The 19,645-nt window shown below is 36.6% G+C and overlaps 1 protein-coding gene across 2 annotated transcripts; it reads right to left on the bottom strand.

Annotated features, from left to right (window-relative positions):
* Positions 1–432: 432 nt before the first annotated feature.
* STRAP (serine/threonine kinase receptor associated protein) lies at positions 433–19,596 on the bottom strand. Of its 2 annotated transcripts, none has more exons than XM_081248832.1 (9): positions 19,183–19,596; positions 18,320–18,455; positions 11,991–12,072; positions 11,111–11,183; positions 8,388–8,484; positions 7,588–7,725; positions 4,149–4,285; positions 2,340–2,489; positions 433–1,051 (listed from the first exon to the last, which is right to left on the bottom strand). In XM_081248832.1, the coding sequence occupies exons 1-9, from the start codon at positions 19,292–19,294 to the stop codon at positions 927–929; spliced, it is 1,050 nt and encodes a 349-aa protein (XP_081104958.1). In that variant the 5' UTR covers positions 19,295–19,596; the 3' UTR covers positions 433–926. The 2 variants fall into 2 exon arrangements, with proteins under 2 accessions (XP_081104958.1, XP_081104957.1); XM_081248831.1 differs by having other exon boundaries at positions 433–1,054; positions 19,183–19,594.
* Positions 19,597–19,645: the final 49 nt, after the last annotated feature.

Raw genomic sequence — 19,645 nt, 5'->3', positions numbered from 1 at the left:
TGCATATACACATTCAGAGGTACACTCATGTGTGTTAATGTTCACTCAATTTTAATAGATTTTTTTGGGGTAGTGGGATTTTGAGTGATTTTTCTGACACCTTTCTGCTATTTCTGAATTACTTTTTTTTTTCTTTTAACCAGCAAGTATCATTTAAATAAGTTATTATTCTGAAAGTTTTTTTTAAAAGGCAGGTCAAGTATCCCTATCCAATCTAGGAGGGAGAAAGGTATATACAACCCTACCAAAGCACATAAAAATTTCAAAAATCCAGTACAAGTAACTGAATTTCAAAATCAGGAAACAATTTATGTTCACTACAGAATCTTTAACCGGGTTGTCTTTCAATATAGTTATGATGTAGAAAAACTTTCTGGCAATTTCCATTTATAAAACTCAAACCTATCAATGCTTCCCAAGAAACAAACACAGTTCTGTTTTAGAGGCATTTTATTTAGACAACTAAAAACAATTAGATGTTCAGAAGCAGTGTACAATGAGAGAGAAATCAAACCAGTTACTTTATCATGTATTCCCCCTCTTCTTTATAACTAAAGCAAAAAAAATGGCTTTCTGCTTTAAGGGAAAAGTCAGAAAAATAGGCCAATATATTTTCCCTCTTCATAATAACATAAACAGCTACAAAAAATCTACCTGTAATAAGAGAAACTGGATGTTGGTTTGCACATATTCATTAAAAAGACAACAGACTATCGTACTACAAGAGCATAACTCCATCTGCCTTCAGCTGATACTCTTTCGTTTTCACTTACAGGTATCACCAAGTTGGTTAGTTCCAGCACTGGAGCTAATTCATATTCCTCATTATTTACTGCTCATGTTTGCCTTACGCAGAGAGTAACTCTGGAGGCTGATGCTTTTCTCTGTTTGTTTTAGTCCATAAGTTGTGTACATCTGCCTGATGCTCAGGCCTTAACTTCAGGAGTTGAACTATAGATGGAATCTGAATTCTCTGAAGCAATTTCTTCTAGCTCCTCTTCCCCTGTCTCTGGAAAACTGATCTTCGGCTTTGCCAGCTCACCACTATCTTCTTCTATAAAAATAAAAACAATGATGATTATGTGAATTATAAGATCACTAGCAATTTCTAGCATTTAACAAGCAAGAAGAGTACGCCGAGACTATGCCAAGCGATGAGCTACAAAACATAAGAGGAACAGCTTTCTTAATAATTGTGATTCTAAAAAAGTATGTCTTTTAGATTCATACTTTTAGATCCATACTACAACTACTCTGGGATCATTAAGTATTTTTATTAAAAAACATGTCTACTTTACTAGTAAGAATCACTAAGTAGTATTATTCTGAGATTAAATACATTTACTTATAAGTTCTTTATACTGTCCTCTAGCACATTTTGCATTAGGAGTATTCCATTCACCAAATGATCTAGGGTAAAAATTTAGGAACAACAACAAAAAAAACCACACACACACACACACACACACACACACACACACAAATTTAGGAACAGAATATACTGTACAACAAAAAAATTTAAACCAAAGACACAGTGGATGATTTATTAGTCACGGGCTTCTCTTTGCTGTAACCATATTATATACTTTAAAATCTATAAAGACAGAAATACTGAAACAGAAACAACCTAAGTGTCCATCATCGGATGAATGGATAAAGAAGATGTGGCACATATATACAATGGAATATTACTCAGCCATAAAAAGAAACGCAATTGAGCTATTTGTAATGAGGTGGATGGACCTAGAGTCTGTCATACAGAGTGAAGTCAGAAAGAGAAAGACAAATACCGTATGCTAACACATATATATGGAATTTAAGAAAAAAAATGTCATGAAAAATCTAGGGGTAAGACAGGAATAAAGACACTGACCTACTAGAGAATGGACTCGAGGATAGGGGGAGGGGGAAGGGTAAGCTGTGACAAAGCGAGAGAGTGGCATGGACATATATACACTACCAAACGTAAAATAGGTAGCTAGTGGGAAGCAGCCGCATAGCACAGGGAGATCAGCTCGGTGCTTTGTGACCACCTAGAGGGGTGGGATAGGGAGGGTGGGAGGGAGGGAGATGCAAGAGGGAAGAGATATGGGAACATATGTATATGTATGACTGATTCACTTTGTTATAAAGCAGAAACTAACACACCATTGTAAAGCAATTATACTCCAATAAAGATGTAAAAAAAAACTATTAAATTTTATAAAAGTGTAAATGAGTTTATTTGCAAATTATGATGACAATAAAATGTCATTTCTTCCCAGCAAAAAGAAAAAAAGAAATACTGAAACAAAATTAACAGTGCAAAATGATACAAAATCATGAATAAAAATTCTTACCAGGAAGCACACATTTCCAAAGGCCATACGTTTTTCCTACCACAGTCTGCCATAGTCTCAACGTTCCATCTTCAGAACCACTAGCATAGAGTTCTCCATCAGGACTAAACCTCACACAGTGAATGGGACCAAAGTGTCCTTTGTAGGATTCTGAAAAAGAAGAGAAGGGTTTTTAGATAGTTTAATACTTAAACATGACATTTAAGTATTGATATACTAGAGAAAATATTGTCTACATTATTGGGAAGATGTGAAATTCATGAGGGCAAAGTCAAAGAACTATACCTAATTAAAAATAAAGTGATTCTCATCACAAACTGGTTCATCATGTCTACCCTATCTCTGAAAGATTACTCCTTTGCAATCCTAGCACACACTATGGTTTCAGACTGTCTCTAAAAAAATATATATATACAAAAAACTGAGGCGTCGTGTCCCAATAAAAATAAAGAAAGGGAGTAAATGAAAACCCCTCTAAAATCTACAGAAAGCAGATCTAAAGTCTGTGAATTCAATCCCCATTTCCAAACCCCAAACTCACTGTCTGTTTACTAGGGAACCAATTGTTATTATGACTATAGAGAGCCACCAGATGGAGCTCTTTTACACACTGCCTCTTCATTTCCCAGCCGTCTACCTAGAGTCCACTAGCCGTTCTGTCACACAGAACATGAAGATACAGGATCAGTGCTGATCCTATATGGAGTTTAAAGAGAAAATGTTCAGATTAGTAGTGGTGTTGTTCTGTTTAAGGCACATCCTTAGTTATGAACTTTTCTCATTTACTTTCTAATGCCTTATCACCTTATCAGTTTTCAAAGCTGTTTACTAGACCAGTGATCCTGTTCTGTCTCCATGTCTATTCAACTCAAGGACACTCACGCACTAGCTTCCCCCAGAGAACATCATGATCATGTTACCATGAGTGTAAAAAATTATCATGAGAATAGAAAGAATATGAGATTTTGGAGTAAGAATGTCTGGGTCTAAGGTTCAGTATTCACTAATTGTGACCTCAGATACCAGGCAAATAATTTACTTCTCTTTTTCAGAGCATAAAACATGTGGCCAAAACATTCTAAAACTTTGAAAAGTGACATTAAATAAAAACAATGGAAAAGAATCTCTTATTTCAAAGTCACTTATAGGGACTTCCCTGGTGGCACAGTGGTTAAGAATCCGCCTAGCAATGCAGGGCACACAGGTTCAATCCCTGGTCCGGGAAGATCCCACATGCTGTGGAGCAACTAAGCCTGTGCACCAAAACTACTGAGCCTGCGCTCTAGAGCCATGAGCCACAACTACTGAGTTCAAGTGCCACAACTACTGAAGCCTGCATGCCCTAGAGCCTACACGCTGCAACTACTGAGCCCGTGCTCTGCAACAAGAAAAGCCACCACAATGAGAAGCCCACGCACAACGAAGAGTAGCCCCTGCTCACCGCAACTAGAGAAAGCCCACGCACAGCAACGAAGACCCAATGCAGCCAAAAATAAATAAAATTTTTTTAAGTCACTTACATTCAAGCAATAAAGGATGAACCATAAACAATTAAAATAGATTCTATTTAGTCTATTCACCAAGGTTTGATTTACCCAACCCAAATCCATCAGTTTTCCCAAAGAAACAAAACATAAAATTGTCTTTTATTCTTTGTGTATAATTCTAACAAGTTTAAGTTCATTGGACGGTAAAGCAAGACAGCTAAAAGCAAAGCAGCAGCTAAAAAACTGGCTGAGGTGTTAATCACTGAAACCTAACATTTGATCAAGGTACCTACATCATTTTAAGAAAAAGAGGACAACTCACCTAATTCTTCTCCACTATTATAATCATACTTATAAAGTTTAAAATCTTCACCCCCTGCAACAAGAAATTCTTTCTCAGGATGAAGAGATGCAGAATTGATGGTTGCAGGAGCTTCAAAAGACTTAATTGGGTCCAAACTAGAAAAAAATTTAGACAATATTTATAAATTTTTAATATTTAATAAATAATATAAGGAAACAATTATACATTTAAACTGTTCCTAAACTCCGAAACTCAAGGAATAATCCAATATTCATTTGGTCAAACACAGTGATGTTAAAAAAAAAAAAAAAACCCTCTAGGTGTGCAAAAAAGGGAACCCTCTTGCACTGTTGGTGGGAATGTAACTTGGTGCAGTCACTATGGAAAACAGTGTGGAGATTACTTAAAAAACTAAAAATACAGTTGCCATATGATCCAGCAATCTCACTCCTGGGCATATATCCAGACAAAACTATAATTCAAAAAGCTACATGCACCCCTATGTTCACAGCAGCACTATTCACAATAGCCAAGACATGGAAACAACCTAAATGCCCACCGACAGATGAATGGATAAAGAAGATGTGGTACATACATACAGTGGAATACTACTCAGCCATACAAAAGAATGAAATGATGCTATTTGTAGCTACATGGATGGACCTAGAGATTATCATACTAAGCAAGTCAGAAAGAGAAAGACAAATACCATATGATATCACTTACATATGGAATCTAAAATATGACACAAATGAAATTACAAAACAGAAACAGACTCACAGACACAACACAGACTGGTGGTTGCAGGGCGGGGAGGAAGGGATGGAGTGGGAGTCTGGGATTAGCAGATGCAAATTATTATACAGAGAATGGATAGCAACAAGGTCCTACTGTAGAGCACAGGGGACTATATTCAATATTCTGTGACAAACCATCATGGAAAAGAATATAAAGAAAGAATGTATGTACATGTATAACTGAATCACTTTGCTGTACAGCAGAAATTAACGCAACCTTGTAAATCAACTACACTTCAATTTTAAAAAAAAGAGTAAAAACACCTAAAAAAACCCCTCTAAATAATATTAGCAAAAAAATTAAAAAATTCAGAAGGATACTATGCCCAAGTGAAGTTCATCCGCAAAATACAAAGATACTTCCATAGAGGGATATCCACATTTTGTGCAGTGAATGCCTTCCTGAAAATGACTGGGCTGGCTAATTAAAACAGTAGGGCTAATATACTGGGATTTTTGCTTTGAAAAAAATTTAATTCTGCATTGTCTAATTTTTCTAGGACAAGCGTGCATTATCTTTGTAAACAGAAAAGTTTTTACAGTAAGTAATTAATATAAAGGATTACTTGTGTATTATTTTCAACCGCTGAGAATTTATAAGTTTCTGCAACAGGAAAAACCTTTAATACTGTGAAATATGGAACTGCTAAAAATGGATCAGTTTTTAACTATCAGGCTATAAAACAATAACTAAATCTGAGACTACAGCTACATAACAAAAATCAATGCATTAACAGTAGCATCACCTGAATATCAATGAGTTTGGACACCAGCTCTTTTCCAGTCTAACCCTAAAAATCCTGAAAGGCTTCCAACACACAACATTAGAGTATTTCAGCTCCAAAATGTTGCCATCCTATTCCCATCATCACACACTACAAAGCATGAAAATTAAGGCTGACTTACGCAGGATCACTGAATAGCAACTTCTGACTTAAATGTTAGAATATTTTAACAGGCCAGCAAACCTCCACCACCACCATTTCAGGCAACGTTCTATAGCACGGCTGCACGCTGCCCAAATCCAGAAGCAATGAACACAGTTGTACAATTTAATGGTTCCGAGCAATAACATTATTATCAATAACATTACTATTATCATCAATTCACTGTGTGTGTATGAACTCTTTTACATTCTTAATTGCTTATCTCCATTACGACTGCCTTCTCTTTCCTTCTGCCATTCAGTGAAGCTTAGCTCTGCAGATGGCCCTTTAGAGGAAAGGTTAGGACTGCTGGTCAGAGTATAATGTGGTATATTCCTTATGGAAATCAAGTAAGTGGCATGTTTACTAAGAACTTTAAACACATTGCCACCCTTTGTTTTGTTTGTTTCAAACTAGTTTATTTAGGGGTTCCATTTTCACTCCTCAATAGATTTTCTGTATTTCTCACATGCTTCTTCACCCATTAGTTCATCTAATTCTGAAGGGTTTACTCAGTGTCCTCTTGATCTTCACAACAAGATTTATTGACAAGTCCTGGTTTTTCTGCAAGGGCTTCATTAATTTCACTTACTTCTCTTGATAGAGGAGAAGAGAGTTCACTAGCAGTTTTCACACTTTCCAAAGCACCAAACTCATCTTGTTTGTTCAACTGTGTTCCAACTTCAGGCAGACTACAGTAAACAACATCTCTCAAAGCTTCCTGTGAAAAACTGCTGATCTCCACTGTTCCAACACCATTTTCTGTTGTCACGTTTCTCTGTGAATCTACCCACTGGAGAGCAGAGTGCACAGCGTGTGGAAGGCACCCACCCAGGGCTGTGGCAGGCAGGGTGACAAAGCAGCACACAGGCTGCAGACTGCTCCAGCCATGACATTCCTAACCTTTGAACTGATAATTCTACTTACAGGATTCTCTTGTAAAGAAACATTCAAGAGATGTACCACAAATCTCACTGCAGTGTTAAAACAGGGGAACTGATACATGATTTAGTATAACCTATGATGCAAAACACCTAGTAAAACTGTTTGCAAAGAATTTTAATGGCTAAGAGTATTTTAGAATAAAAAAATAAAAATTATACTCATTAGGGTACTAGTAACTAAAGAAAAAAACCCACACTAATACACACACACACACACACGAAGAAAAAAGACTAGCAAATAATATAGCTATCACGAACCTTCTGGCTGTAAGACTGTAGGTTTTTAAAAATTATATTTTCCAAATTTTCAACATCAGCATTTAATATATTTACAGTCACAAAAATTAAGTCTCTTTTTAAAAAAATCATTAGGTCTATACCATACTTGGAAGCAGAAAAAAAAATCACTAATTTCTCTGAAATTTTAAAGTGAAATAAATAGCAGAATCAAGATCACAGAGGTTTTATAGAGTAATGAACAATATAAACTACAGCACCAGTCTAGTGATCCTTTTAAGAAAAATACTGATTAAAAATTGGTGAATTTTACCAATAAATGTCCTAAATATCTGGAAATTAATTTGATTAATTCCTCTGATTAAAGTATACCAAATTCTTAAAAAACTCATTATTATCGGGTATGGAAACACTTCCCTCCATATTACATAATATAGGCCAAAATTTGCCTTTAAAAGAGTTAAATACCTTAGCATATGCCTTCCAATTTTTAAGTACCTTAAACTGCCCCTGTATTACCAGAAAAGAAAATGAAGGTATTTCTTAGACATACCTTACTGCACTGTGAAAAGCAATAGATCGTCCATAAGTTATTACCAATATCTCTCCCTCAGGAATATATTCCATACTGCTAACAGACATACTAAAATTTAGAGATTTCACTTCTGTCATAGTAGCATGATCCCAAAGGCTGAAGAAAAACAAGAAAAAGAGGACAATAAGGAGGTATTTACTCATTTAAGAAAAACGCTTACAGCTTAAATTACATCTGCAGATTAACCAATGAAATAACCACAATTGTAAAACAACCTCCAACTCATAAATTACAGATGATACTGAGAAATTTGGAGATCCTATAAAACATCAAATTATTTGGTAGCTTGTTGGTGAAATCAAAACTAATACTTTAAATATACTTCCCAAATGATTCAGCGAAACTGTGCTATTAAGACACTCCTAATCTAATCAATTTCAGCGTTGCTCTAAATAATGGTTCTTACACTTGATTTTTGTGAGTCTGATAGTTATCTTTCCACAGAAAAATACATTAGGTGTCAGCTCACAAAACTATGTATAGAATTTCAGGGGTTTACTGGACACCCTATGGCCAGCCTGCCCACTGACCCGGGTTAAGAGCATCTGCTTATAAAGGTGTCAGTAGTCTTAATTGTCTTCTGAATTCTGCTCTATAACAGTAAATGGATAGCTTCAGAAAAATCTGACCCCTGCCCAGCCAAAGTTGTAATGTTCAGACACAATTCTTCCTATATAGTAGTTATAAAAAACTTTCAAATATAAGCTCTAAGGTCAAATATCTTTCAAACTTTAAATTATTAAAGAAGAATTACTTACCGAACAGTTTTATCATCAGCTGAAAGGATCTGTTTATCCTCACTGCACCATAGAGCCTTTTTAATACCAGAGGTATGACCACTGATTTCCTTAGGTTCTTAAGATAAAACAATTTAAAATACATTTGTTAATATTTGATTTTTAAAACTAAGCAATGTTTGAACAACTATGTAAAAAGAAAAGAAAAACTATGTTTTAAATTAGACTGCAACTTTTCAAAGCCCACCACATTTTAAACTTGATGTTTACCTAGGATACATTTAGTTTTTCCATACTGAAACAAAAATTTACCTGTGTGACAAGGAACCCAAGAACTATACATGTAGATGGGACTGAATACACCACTCCCTCCAGCCTACTTTTCTGCTTTTGAAAGAACTGTTGTACTTCAGTGAAATAAAAGAATAACTAAGGTGACATAATTTAATTAGAATATGGACCCAGGAACAAGACAGCCTGAGCTAATTCTAGTGCTATCACTAATGCTAGGACCCTCTTCCAAGCCACTGTTGGCAGAGAAAAGCATCAAAAAGGTGGGAACCTGTCTCTGTTCGAGACTTTCCAAAGACTTAAAAAACAAAACAAAACCACTTATTATCTCTGGGAAAAAGCAGAAGTTGGAGGCAATACCATTCAACACAACTTTGACTTTGGGCAAGTCACAACCTTTTGAAGACTACATTTCTTCACTTGGAAATTGGATTAACAATAGTCACTATACCCTGAATTTGAGTGTAAGAATCAAATGAGAATATACATTCATGGTTTCTTTTTTTTTTTTTGCCTTTTCCTTTAAAAAAAATACAGTTACTAGAGGTATTTCACATTAAGTTCCCCCAAGCGACAATATTTCTATTCCCAAAGTTCTGTGTGTGGGAATTTGGAGGCTGGCCAGTGGTGGATATGTCCAAAGAGACAACACTACACCAGTACTATGATCCCAACTTACTCTTTGGCTGCATGATGTTTGAGTGGATAGCAAGAGCTGAATGCAAAACACAGACAGACACTGCTACCAAGACACAGATGAAAATCACGCACACGTTACAGCAGCCATCATCTAAAGTTTCTAACCGGGTTTCTGACAGACAGTAAAAGCTCAGTTAATTGCTCTTCTTTCCAATGCAAGACAGTGGAAGAGCCACTTTCAAAAGGCAGCTTTGAGAAACGTAAAAGACGACGAAAGTTGTCTACCTGAGCCCTGAACTATCTTGCTGAGTCAGACAGATACACTGATTCAGTGAGGTCATAGTAGTTTGCTATGTTTTGGCATAAAGTTATTAGAGAGAATGAAAAGAAAAATTACCAGGTGCCAAAGGAAAATAATCCACAAAGGTAGTTTGTTTCCTCACCTTAGAAGTACTTTTAGAAAAGCTATTTCAAGAACAACTGTTTAATTTCCAATGTAGCTTTGACTTTCTTACAAACTTCTAAAGTTTATTGACTTATGAATAAACAGTAGTACCCAAGATACAAAATTTAAGACCCTAACTAATATATAATAAATAAAACAAAATTCTTTTTGTCATATTTTGGTAGCTTTTAAAATACATAGTATGTGACTAGAAAAGCACTGAAATACTACAAAATAGAGGTGAATATCTGACTAGGGAAGAAAAGGTATAACTTACAACTTCTGTGCAATGAGAGAATTCATAAAGGAAATGATAGGTTTTACCACCCAATTTTTTTAAATGTGCATACCATAAACCTTACTGACAAAATTTAAAAGCAAATAACTAATGAGAATACAATAAAGAAACTTTAAAATGAGCAATAAAAAGATGTACAGGTGCTTAGTTCACAAAAGAAGTACATTAAAATGGTATTCAACAGTTTTTAATCTCATGAATAATTTTTCAAGTGCACATTAATAAGACAGAATTATTTTTCTTCTATTAAATTGGCAAAGATAAAGCTAGTTATCAGTGTTTGCTAGAACACGTTAGCTATAGATACATTTTTATACTTCACTGGAGGGCCCTTTGGTAGTATCTATCAATGGCTTCCAAGCGTACCTCCTTTTTGTCCCAACAATTCTATTTCTATGTAGGTATCCTACAGAAACAATTGTGGAAGTATATGCAATTATAAGGATGCTGAGCACAACACTGCTTATAATCTTTAAAATTTGTAAATAACCAAATAAGCCATAATAGGAGATTGGCTAGTTCACTTACCCACAGAATAGAGAGCCACACAGTCATTAGAAAGAATGAGTAGAATATTTAAAGACATGAAAAAACTATTATTACAGATTTTTAAAATTCTTCTGAATAGCTAATATACCCATGTGGTTCAAAAGTCTAAGTATGTATACACACTGAGAATTCTTACCCTTCTCACCTTCTACAGATAATAACCACTCCTTCTAACCAAAAGGTAGTTAACACTGTTATACACCTTTTTAGACTCAGTATCATAATAAAAATTTACCATGATAATTTTTTAAATCGTACGAAGGCTATACAAGCACAATGTAGTAAATAAATCAGTATTACAAAAGATATCTGCATTAAAGAAAGAACTGGAAAAACATGAACCGAAAGCTAAAGACGTTATCAGGAATTAATAATACTGGATGATGGACTATACTTTAATTTTTTTCTTTGTGACTATCTTTATTTTCCTAATTTGAGTACTAAATATGAATTCCTTTAATCAGGAAAAGTTACTTAAATTAAAAGAAAACAAAACCACAAGTATGTATAAATTACACTTACCTGCTTCAGGTTTGTTCATGTCATATATGCGTAACAGTTTATCCTGTCCCCCGGTTAACAAGTAATTACTATCCTGAAAACACACATAAGTAAGATCTTACTAGATTAACCATTTTAAAAGCTACATCTCTTTGAAACTTCAACACGAAACAGAATCCAAATAAGGCTCACAGATGTCACAAGGAGATGATACAGACCAATTACTCCTGAGAAAATACTGTAGAGCATTTTTAATAGCCAAAGCCCTGTAAGCTTCCCAGTTCAAATGTCATACCACCTCCACATGGCTTCTCTTAGTCGGCCCTGATCTGGCTGCCTACGGAGGAGTACATCTGTGATCATCTCAAATTTATCCTCTCCCTTCTGAAAGTGGCTGGGAAACATTATTTGGGCTTTTCAGATGTTTGTTGCTATTGTTGAAGTATTGATACAAGAGTTCCAGGGTTCTTAAAAGCCTCATAGGATCAACTAAGAAGAAATACAGTTGAGTTGAACAACGAAGGGATCAGGGGACCCACCCTCCCCAGAGTCAAAGTCCACGTATAAGTTATAGTCAGCCCTCTGTACATGTGGTTCCTCCCACATGTGGTTCCTCCACATGTGCAGATTGCACAACTGTGGACCATGTGATACTGCAGTATGCAGTATTTATCAGCGAAAAAATCCATGTTAAGTGGACCTAGAGAGTTTAAACCTGTGTTATTCAAGAGTCAACTGTAAAGGTGTACAGTTTAATCTACAGTCAAATCAAATATAAGCCGATATACACCACATATTCCCCCAGAAAACCAAATATACAAACCAATCAAATATAAAACCACTGTCATATCCTATAATAACAGCAATTTAACTTCTTAAAACAAATTCCATTTTCTGATACCTGCGTAAAATCCACACTCTTGACAATGTGTTTATGAGCCAGGGTCATCAATTCATCTCCTGACACAGCATCCCACACTTTGCTAAAAATAAAAAGTAAAATTAAAAGATAAACATGTGGTAATTTTGACAATTAATTACCAAATAAGTAAGATATTTAAAATGTTATATAACTACATGATAAGGTAAAAACAATATAACAATCTAATTTTGACAATGGAAAATACCAAATTTTAAATAAACAAGTTTCATGAACCAATCCATCCTTACTTTCATTTTAGCCTGTAGCCATAATATCCTTTTAGCAAGACTGTAAACACTTTAACCAGTTCAGTTTCACCTTTCCAATTTTTTTCCTCTATTCTTTACTCTCGTGTACACGAGAAACAAGAAATGAAAAACAAGAAGTCCTTTAAAAGAATTTTACAGGAGAATGAAAAGCCTTGACAGAGGTTACATGAAATTCTAAAACAGGACAGAAGAGAAGAAAATATTCTCCCCATCTCTTCCTCAAAGTTGACTCTTAAATTCTCAAATCCTAGTCCAATTAACTTCTACACAAAGTAACAGCCTTTGATTATATAATGCTAATGTTGAGATGATTTTAAATCTCTCATCTGTTATTTTCCCTAACCCAACCCAAAATATATATGTGATTACACACACACACACATATGTGTGTGTATATGTTGGGGGATAATGATGAAATAATAGTTCACAAAAATACTGCAAGGGGTTCCCCAAATAAAAAAGCTTAAACAGTAAAGAAGAAGGAAAAAAAACAATTCATTTTAGGTCAGAAGAGGTCATTGAAAAATAAACAAGAAAACTTTCCACGCAGGAAAAGAAACTTATGAGGAACAAGCTATGCTCCCTAAAGATTTCCATTTTAATGTAATTGACATTTATTTTTAGGAAAAAAGTGAACAATGAAATAGTGGAGAAAGAAAAACAGAGAAAAGCAAGGAGTATCTTTTCTTCATTTACTCATTAAACACACAATACATATATCAAGTATGTCACTCTAGACTCAATACTAGGGCACAAAAGGGAGAAAAAAAATGATCCCAAAGAAAGTTCCTGCCTTAGTAGAGCATTAGCTTTAGCTGAGATGAAAAAAAATATCCATTAAATAATACATTTAAGAAATATAATTAAATGACAAACACACATGACTATAGAAACACAAACAAAAAACACACCACTAATTATGCCAGAAAGTCCAGAAAATCTAAGCATCAAAACCTGTAGCCTTAAAGAGCACGTAGAAATATGCCAGGGGAAAAAAATGGGAAAGGCCATTGTAGATAAGCATTAATAGCATGTGCAACGGTAAAGAAACATGAACCATCTAACAGGAATAAATGCTGATGATACAACAGAAACCTTTCAAATTATATACTTGAGTCATGACTGGCTGAGTAAATATGTTCTGAGAGAAACAATGTCAACTATGAGTGGTACTGCTACTAAACTCTCAAATATTAATTTCTCTTTGCACAGGAAACCTGTTCTAATCTCTCCCGTTTCCAATTCAACTCTCTTGGTCCAACCCTACTTCCCCAACTTCATTTTGTATTATTTCTCTTAATCTAGTCACACCAGGTTATAGACCATTCCTCAAACAAGCAATGTATTTTCTTCCAGGCTCCTCTGTCTTTGCTCATATTGTTCTAGTAAGCATGTATTTTATATTCTCAGCTATCACAGTTCTACTCATCCTCAGGGTTCATCGCAAATGGTATCTTTTCACTAAACCTTCTATTTATCTCGCCTCCATTAACCATTCCTTTCTGTTTTTTTCACAGGGCTCAGCTTATACTGATTACTGTGTTTAATTTTGCTTTGCTTTTACTTTTGTTTACATATGCTTACTCTTAATCACAGGGAAATCAGCGATAAGAGTTCACAAAGATTAGACTGCTGCAATAACAGAAGGTGTCAAAAGTGAAGAAAACATCAAATATACCTGAAATCTCTATCCTGTTCATATGATGCCATGTCTCAAAGGAACTCTGGGCAATGTCCTTAGAAATACTACTTTCAAGTATATTCAATCATCTTCCCCAAACTCCTTAAAATCTTAATACGCTGCTTAGACCATGTCCATTCACTGGTGAGGAGGAAGGCACTGGAGTGACTCTAATCGCATCACCCAGAAGGCCCATGTATCTAGTTGTTTTCCTCCTATTTAGAAACACTAGTAAAACTGAGCTCCGCACTCTCGACAGAGCATGTTCTAGTCACTTGTACTAGATCTACTTAAGCCCTCTCTGGACAGAGCACAGGCATCTTCTTTACTTTTGGCACTCTCCAGATGAAGACCGTAGAGGGACTGAGAAGAGGATCAGGAGATGTAGTGCTAACATTAGCTCTATGAATTAAAAGATATAAAGAGGATGGTGTTTCTGGGACAGTGTACACATCAGCTGACTCGACTGCCCGAATTACCTCGTTAACATTCTAAACTGACCCACGGACTGGCTCTGCTGAATATATTTTCTCCACAAGAAATAGGAACAAAATTATCCTTTAGATAAACATGAAATTAATGAATTTTCTGAGAAACCTAAGAATGAGGGTACAAAAACAATCACCTAAAAATAATTTATACCAACTATGATTAATCAGGTAAGCTGGAGAGCTCTTTAGTTGGGTCAAGTTCCATAACAGCAGACCCCATACAAGTCATTAAAAGAGAAGAATATAAACAAAGAATGCACACACTCCCACACCTCACAGACAGACACAGAGCAATTGAAGGGTAAGACTCAGCATCCATTAACCGAGTACCTACTATGTAACAGACACTATGCTAGACTCCAGGTATGTAACTGGAGAAATATCTCTCTGATTTGCACAAAAATCAGAGTTACACTCATTTTACAGATGTGAAAACCGAAGTTTAAGAAGCATCCCATGATCAAACTGAAAATACACAGCATGGCTAGCACATAAACTCAGGCCTGGCTAATGTAAATGCTTACATCTTTCTCACTATATGATGGCACCTGAGAGCCTTAACTGAGGGGGAAAACACCCAAAACTATTCCCTCTTGTCATTTAAATCTACTCAAACTTCCTTGCATGAAACCAAAAGGTTTCATGGCTTTAGCACGGAAGTTCCAAAATAACACGATTTTGGTCTAGTAGGGCTGGTAGCTACCAGTGTTACCTTACACATGTAACACTTACACAGTTATTAGATTTTAGGCAATATTCTAAATGTTAGAAACATATCAACTTATTTAATATTCACAACCAGAGGTAGGCACTATTACTATTCTCATTTTTATAGATAATGAAACTGAAAAAAAAGAGATTCAATAAAGTTCACAAGGTCACAGAGCTATTAAAGGATGGTGCCTGGGTTCAAACACAAACAATATGGCCCCATTAAAATTAATGCTTTTAATAACCACTTGTGAACATAGACCCTGAGACCTGAAACGTTAAGAAAGCACAAAAGCAACACTGAATACCCACGCACAGACAAGTCCTCAAATGAATGGTTTGGGCCATTAATGCTGTTAGTGACCTAAACAAAGATAGCTGTGCCTCTGGCAGCAAGATAAAATCCTGAATACTCTTTTCAGAACTCTCTTAAGTAGTTAAACTGCCATATTTTTCACACACTTTTCTCTCTCTATTTCAGAGTAATTATCACATGAACAGTAATTTCTATCTAATGTGCTTTATTCTTTTCCAGAGGATTGGCATTACAATTTGGCTAAATGTACAAGCCAGGAGTCTTCACGGATTTTACAGAGATGGGCATCCTTCCTAACAAGCTTTTGCACAGGTCTCTTAAAGATCAGAACAAGACCGTCCGTCAAGCAGGAGGAGAGAAAGCGTTTTGCTCATGTAATTAACATTGTTAGGGCCAGATAACACAGAACTGAGACTAACAGAAATATATTTGTCCAGAACTGCAATTCAGAAGCTTGTCTCTTTTAATGCTAATGTCTATAGTGTCTAAGATCTTGTTACATTTATTACCTAATTATATTTAACTTAAAATACTACTTTATTAACTATTAACTTACCACCAAACTGGGACCTAGTTTCAATAATGACATTTTTAAAATCCACTTACCAAATATCTGAAATCTAGAGCTTTTAATTCCAATTTTCTATCTCTGTTATAAAATCAATGACATTCATTCCCAATGACAATGTTCCTACTGAACTGAGCAAAAAACAAACTTTGGAGGAGATAAAGGGAAAAAAAAAAAAAGCTGAACTCATGGCAGACAGAAATGTCTTAGAAGCAAAACCAAGATCTATAATTCATCCATTCTTTATCCTTCTACTTTAGAAAAATTCCTTAAGTTATTTATTTGACAAACATAAAGTACTGAACAAACCAGGGATACAAAAAAATATAAAACATGGCCCCTGGCCTCAAAAAGCAATGACACTGAAGTCAATAAGTACTGTAAGAGCCAGAAGTTTAACACAGGGAACAGTATGAGCAAAAAGAAGGAATGGGCACCTTCACCTTCCAACACTCCACAAGTCTTCCTTGTCTGAGAATCACTTTTACTTCCTATTTTTCACCTCCCATAATTAACAATCAAAGGAGTCTCTGTCACATTATAAGCACACATGCTGACATCTACAGCAACATTTGACCTGAAGCTGTTGACATTAAAGGACTGACATAAAACCAAGCAGTTCCTTATTTTATCAGAATTTCATACAATCACAATAGGGCAGCGTGCAAAGCCTTACAATGGTTATTCATGAACATAATAACATCTATTCATTGAAGGCACAGAAAAAAAGTTCATACTGACATTTATAACTTTTCTTACTGCTCTCTCATCATCTCAAATTTAATCCCACATATGCATGGGATTATATCTCCCTCTCATTTAAAAAAATTTTATTTTTAAAAACTTACATATAGTAAAACTAACTCCATGATATAGAGGCCTATGAGTTTCAACAAATATATAGTCATGTATCCACCACTCAATCAAGCTGCCTTCATTTTTCATAATAAACTTAGTATGCTTAATTTGCTTAATACAAAGGAGCAACAAACACATTTACAATTGCTCCCTAGTGTGAAATTCTGTTAAAAAAAAAAAAAATCAACATGACCACTCTTACTCTCCAGAGCCTCAAATCTTTTAATAGAGTATTACATGTGCAATAGCCCTTGACACTGCCTTCCTTAGTTTAAGCATTCAAGTGCCTGCTAAATCACAAACACAATTAGGAACTAGAGGTACCAAGGTTATATACGACACATGCTCAGATGGGGAAAGTGGGTCACTGCAAATCACTTTAATAACATACGCAAACGCCAAAAATCAGAATAGGTAAGGTGTATTCTGGCCACAATATTAGTATAACTAGACTGTGGGGCATACGGCGTGCAGTGCCAGATGATGATAATGATGAACTAGGATGAGACCAAATTTTCAAGAGCCAACAAGTGAAATTTAACCTTTAGGCCAGTGGTTAAAGGCTGCACATCAGAATCACCTACAACTTCAAGGAAGGAAAAGAACTGATGTTCGGGACTGCACGCCCAGACAAATTAAATCAAAATTTCTAGACACATGCATCTGAGTATTTTAAAAGCTTCCAATGTACACCCAAAATCATGGACCACTGACAAAGCACAGGGAAGACAAGAAGATCATGAGATAGAGAAGTGACATGATGACATCTTTATCTGTGTTCACGAATACAACTGGCAGCACCAGGGAGGATGAACAGATGGGAAAGGACAAGTGGTAGGACCTAAACTACTAGGGCAGTGGCCGAGGCATAAGAAACAATGTGGTCAGGAAACATTCTGCTGGTAGAATCAACAAAGATGATAATCTAGATGGAAGGGAAAAATCAAGAATGATTTAGATTTCAGCCTTAAAAAACTTAAAATATGAAGAATAATTGAGTTGGGGAGTTTTAAATATGTCTAACAAAAATGAGAGTGAAATTGGGCTAAAAACGTGGGGTCATTAGCACTAGGAAGTCATAGGAGTCAATGATACCACTCAGCCAGCACATGTGGGGCAGTATTTGGAAGCATGACCACCAACATTCATTATCTGAAGTGTCTGTTAATAATGCAGATTCCTGGGTCCCAATCCAGACATGCAGAATTTAGTCATTTAAGTCTCTGAACATTTTGAGAACCATTTAAGAGAAAGAAGCAGGCAGGATCAGGGTGGAATTTTGGTGAGATCAAACACCATGTGTTCTATATGGCAGGCAGTGAGAATTCCATGAATAACTTGTATTGAAGTTTTGATCATTTCAGAACACAGTCCACAGACAACTCCAAAGGTGGCCATTTTTGGCGGCACTTACGCTGTGAAATCTGCAGCTGCTGTAGCTGCTTTGGTCGCGTCGTTATTTAATGTTGCACCCCAAACAGCACCCTTATGACCCAAGAATGTTCCAATCCAGTCTCCTGTATCTCCCTGGCGTAGCATAGGTTTACCATCTAAAAGATATTTAAGAAGACATGTGATTTACAAGTTTAGATTACTTAAAATCTAAGATTCAAACATAAAATGATCATATTGAAAAACAAAGTGGAAAACTGCTTTTGTTGTCTAACTATTCTCACTCACAGGGATCACTAAGGAACGTCCAGAAATAAATTAACTGAAGAACCGAGCTGGACATTCTCTTTGGGAAGCATTTGTAATTCGGTGAGAAGACAACTGATCTGCGTCAAAACAATCTAGATTTGCGTCTTATTTTGGACAAACTTCTTAACAGTAAGTCTCAGCTTCCATTTTAAAAGTGAAAAATGGAAATGAAAAATTCCATACAACAAAACAATATCCTATGAGATAATAGGAGTAGCAAGTCTTTGTAAACTAAGGTGTAACACAAGGCCTGGCCTAGTTTCTGCATTCCCCGAATCCTTGAAAGATTATTTACGGTATCTGCTGGCCGGGGCGTCTAAGCAAGTGCACAGTTCAGCTTCTCCAGAAATAGCAATAAAGCCAAAATGAGAGACCTTGGTTAGGGACATTACTTAGCAAAGCCCCTCGGCGTCAGCTGAGGAAACCCTAACACTACTCCTCTCCCCAACAGCCCAGCGTGGACCCTAACCTCAAAGGCTGCGACAGCCGCAGTCCGCTCGGCAAAGGGGAGTGCCGGCCCCACTCCCTTTCCGCCCAGTCCCAGCCGTCAGGGGCCCGATCAGCGGCCCTGCTCACCTTTGCAAGCGCTGATCAGGAAATAGCCGTAAGGCGTGATGCCACTGAAGGCCAGATCCACCACGGGCCGCGTGTGGCCCGAGCAGGTGAGCGGCGTCTGCCTCATTGCCATGGCGGCTGCGAGCCGTGCGATCCGGCGGGGGAGCCGAAGGTCTTCTGGTCTTTTCTCTCCTCCGTGGCACCGCCTCCGCCTCAAGGCCCCAGCCCTGATTCTGGGGTTGGGCCGGGAAACGGGAAAAGGCCAATCCGGTGGCCCCGAGGTCAGAAAGGGGTTAGGGACGGGTCAGGGAGTCTGCGACGGACGACCGACCGCCGTCGAGGGAGGGAAAGGGAGGGAGGGAGGAGAGTAGGGGAGGGGGAGAACCGCAAAACCCGCGACCACAACCCACACCGTCCACACCGGTACCGGCAGGAAGTGACGACACCAAGACGCTGAGCGTCCGCCGGAAGTGACGATCAGGCG

This window comes from Mesoplodon bidens (genome assembly GCF_964165515.1).
Source record: "Mesoplodon bidens genome assembly, chromosome: 11".
In the NCBI taxonomy this organism is placed as follows: Eukaryota; Metazoa; Chordata; class Mammalia; order Artiodactyla; family Ziphiidae; genus Mesoplodon; species Mesoplodon bidens.
The sequence above is the reverse complement of the archived record's forward strand: the minus strand, read 5'-3'. Positions and strand labels throughout refer to the sequence as shown.

Coding starts and splice junctions, on each gene's coding strand:
- STRAP (XM_081248831.1), bottom strand. CDS start 19,294: ATGGCAATGAGGCAGACGCCGCTCACCTGCTCGGGCCACACGCGGCCC. Junction 11,184..11,990: donor AGAGTGTGGATTTTACGCAG/GTATCAGAAAAT, acceptor GTGTGTTTTCAG/GATAGTAATTACTTGTTAAC. Junction 1,055..2,339: donor TTGGAAATGTGTGCTTCCTG/GTAAGAATTTTT, acceptor TTATTTTTATAG/AAGAAGATAGTGGTGAGCTG.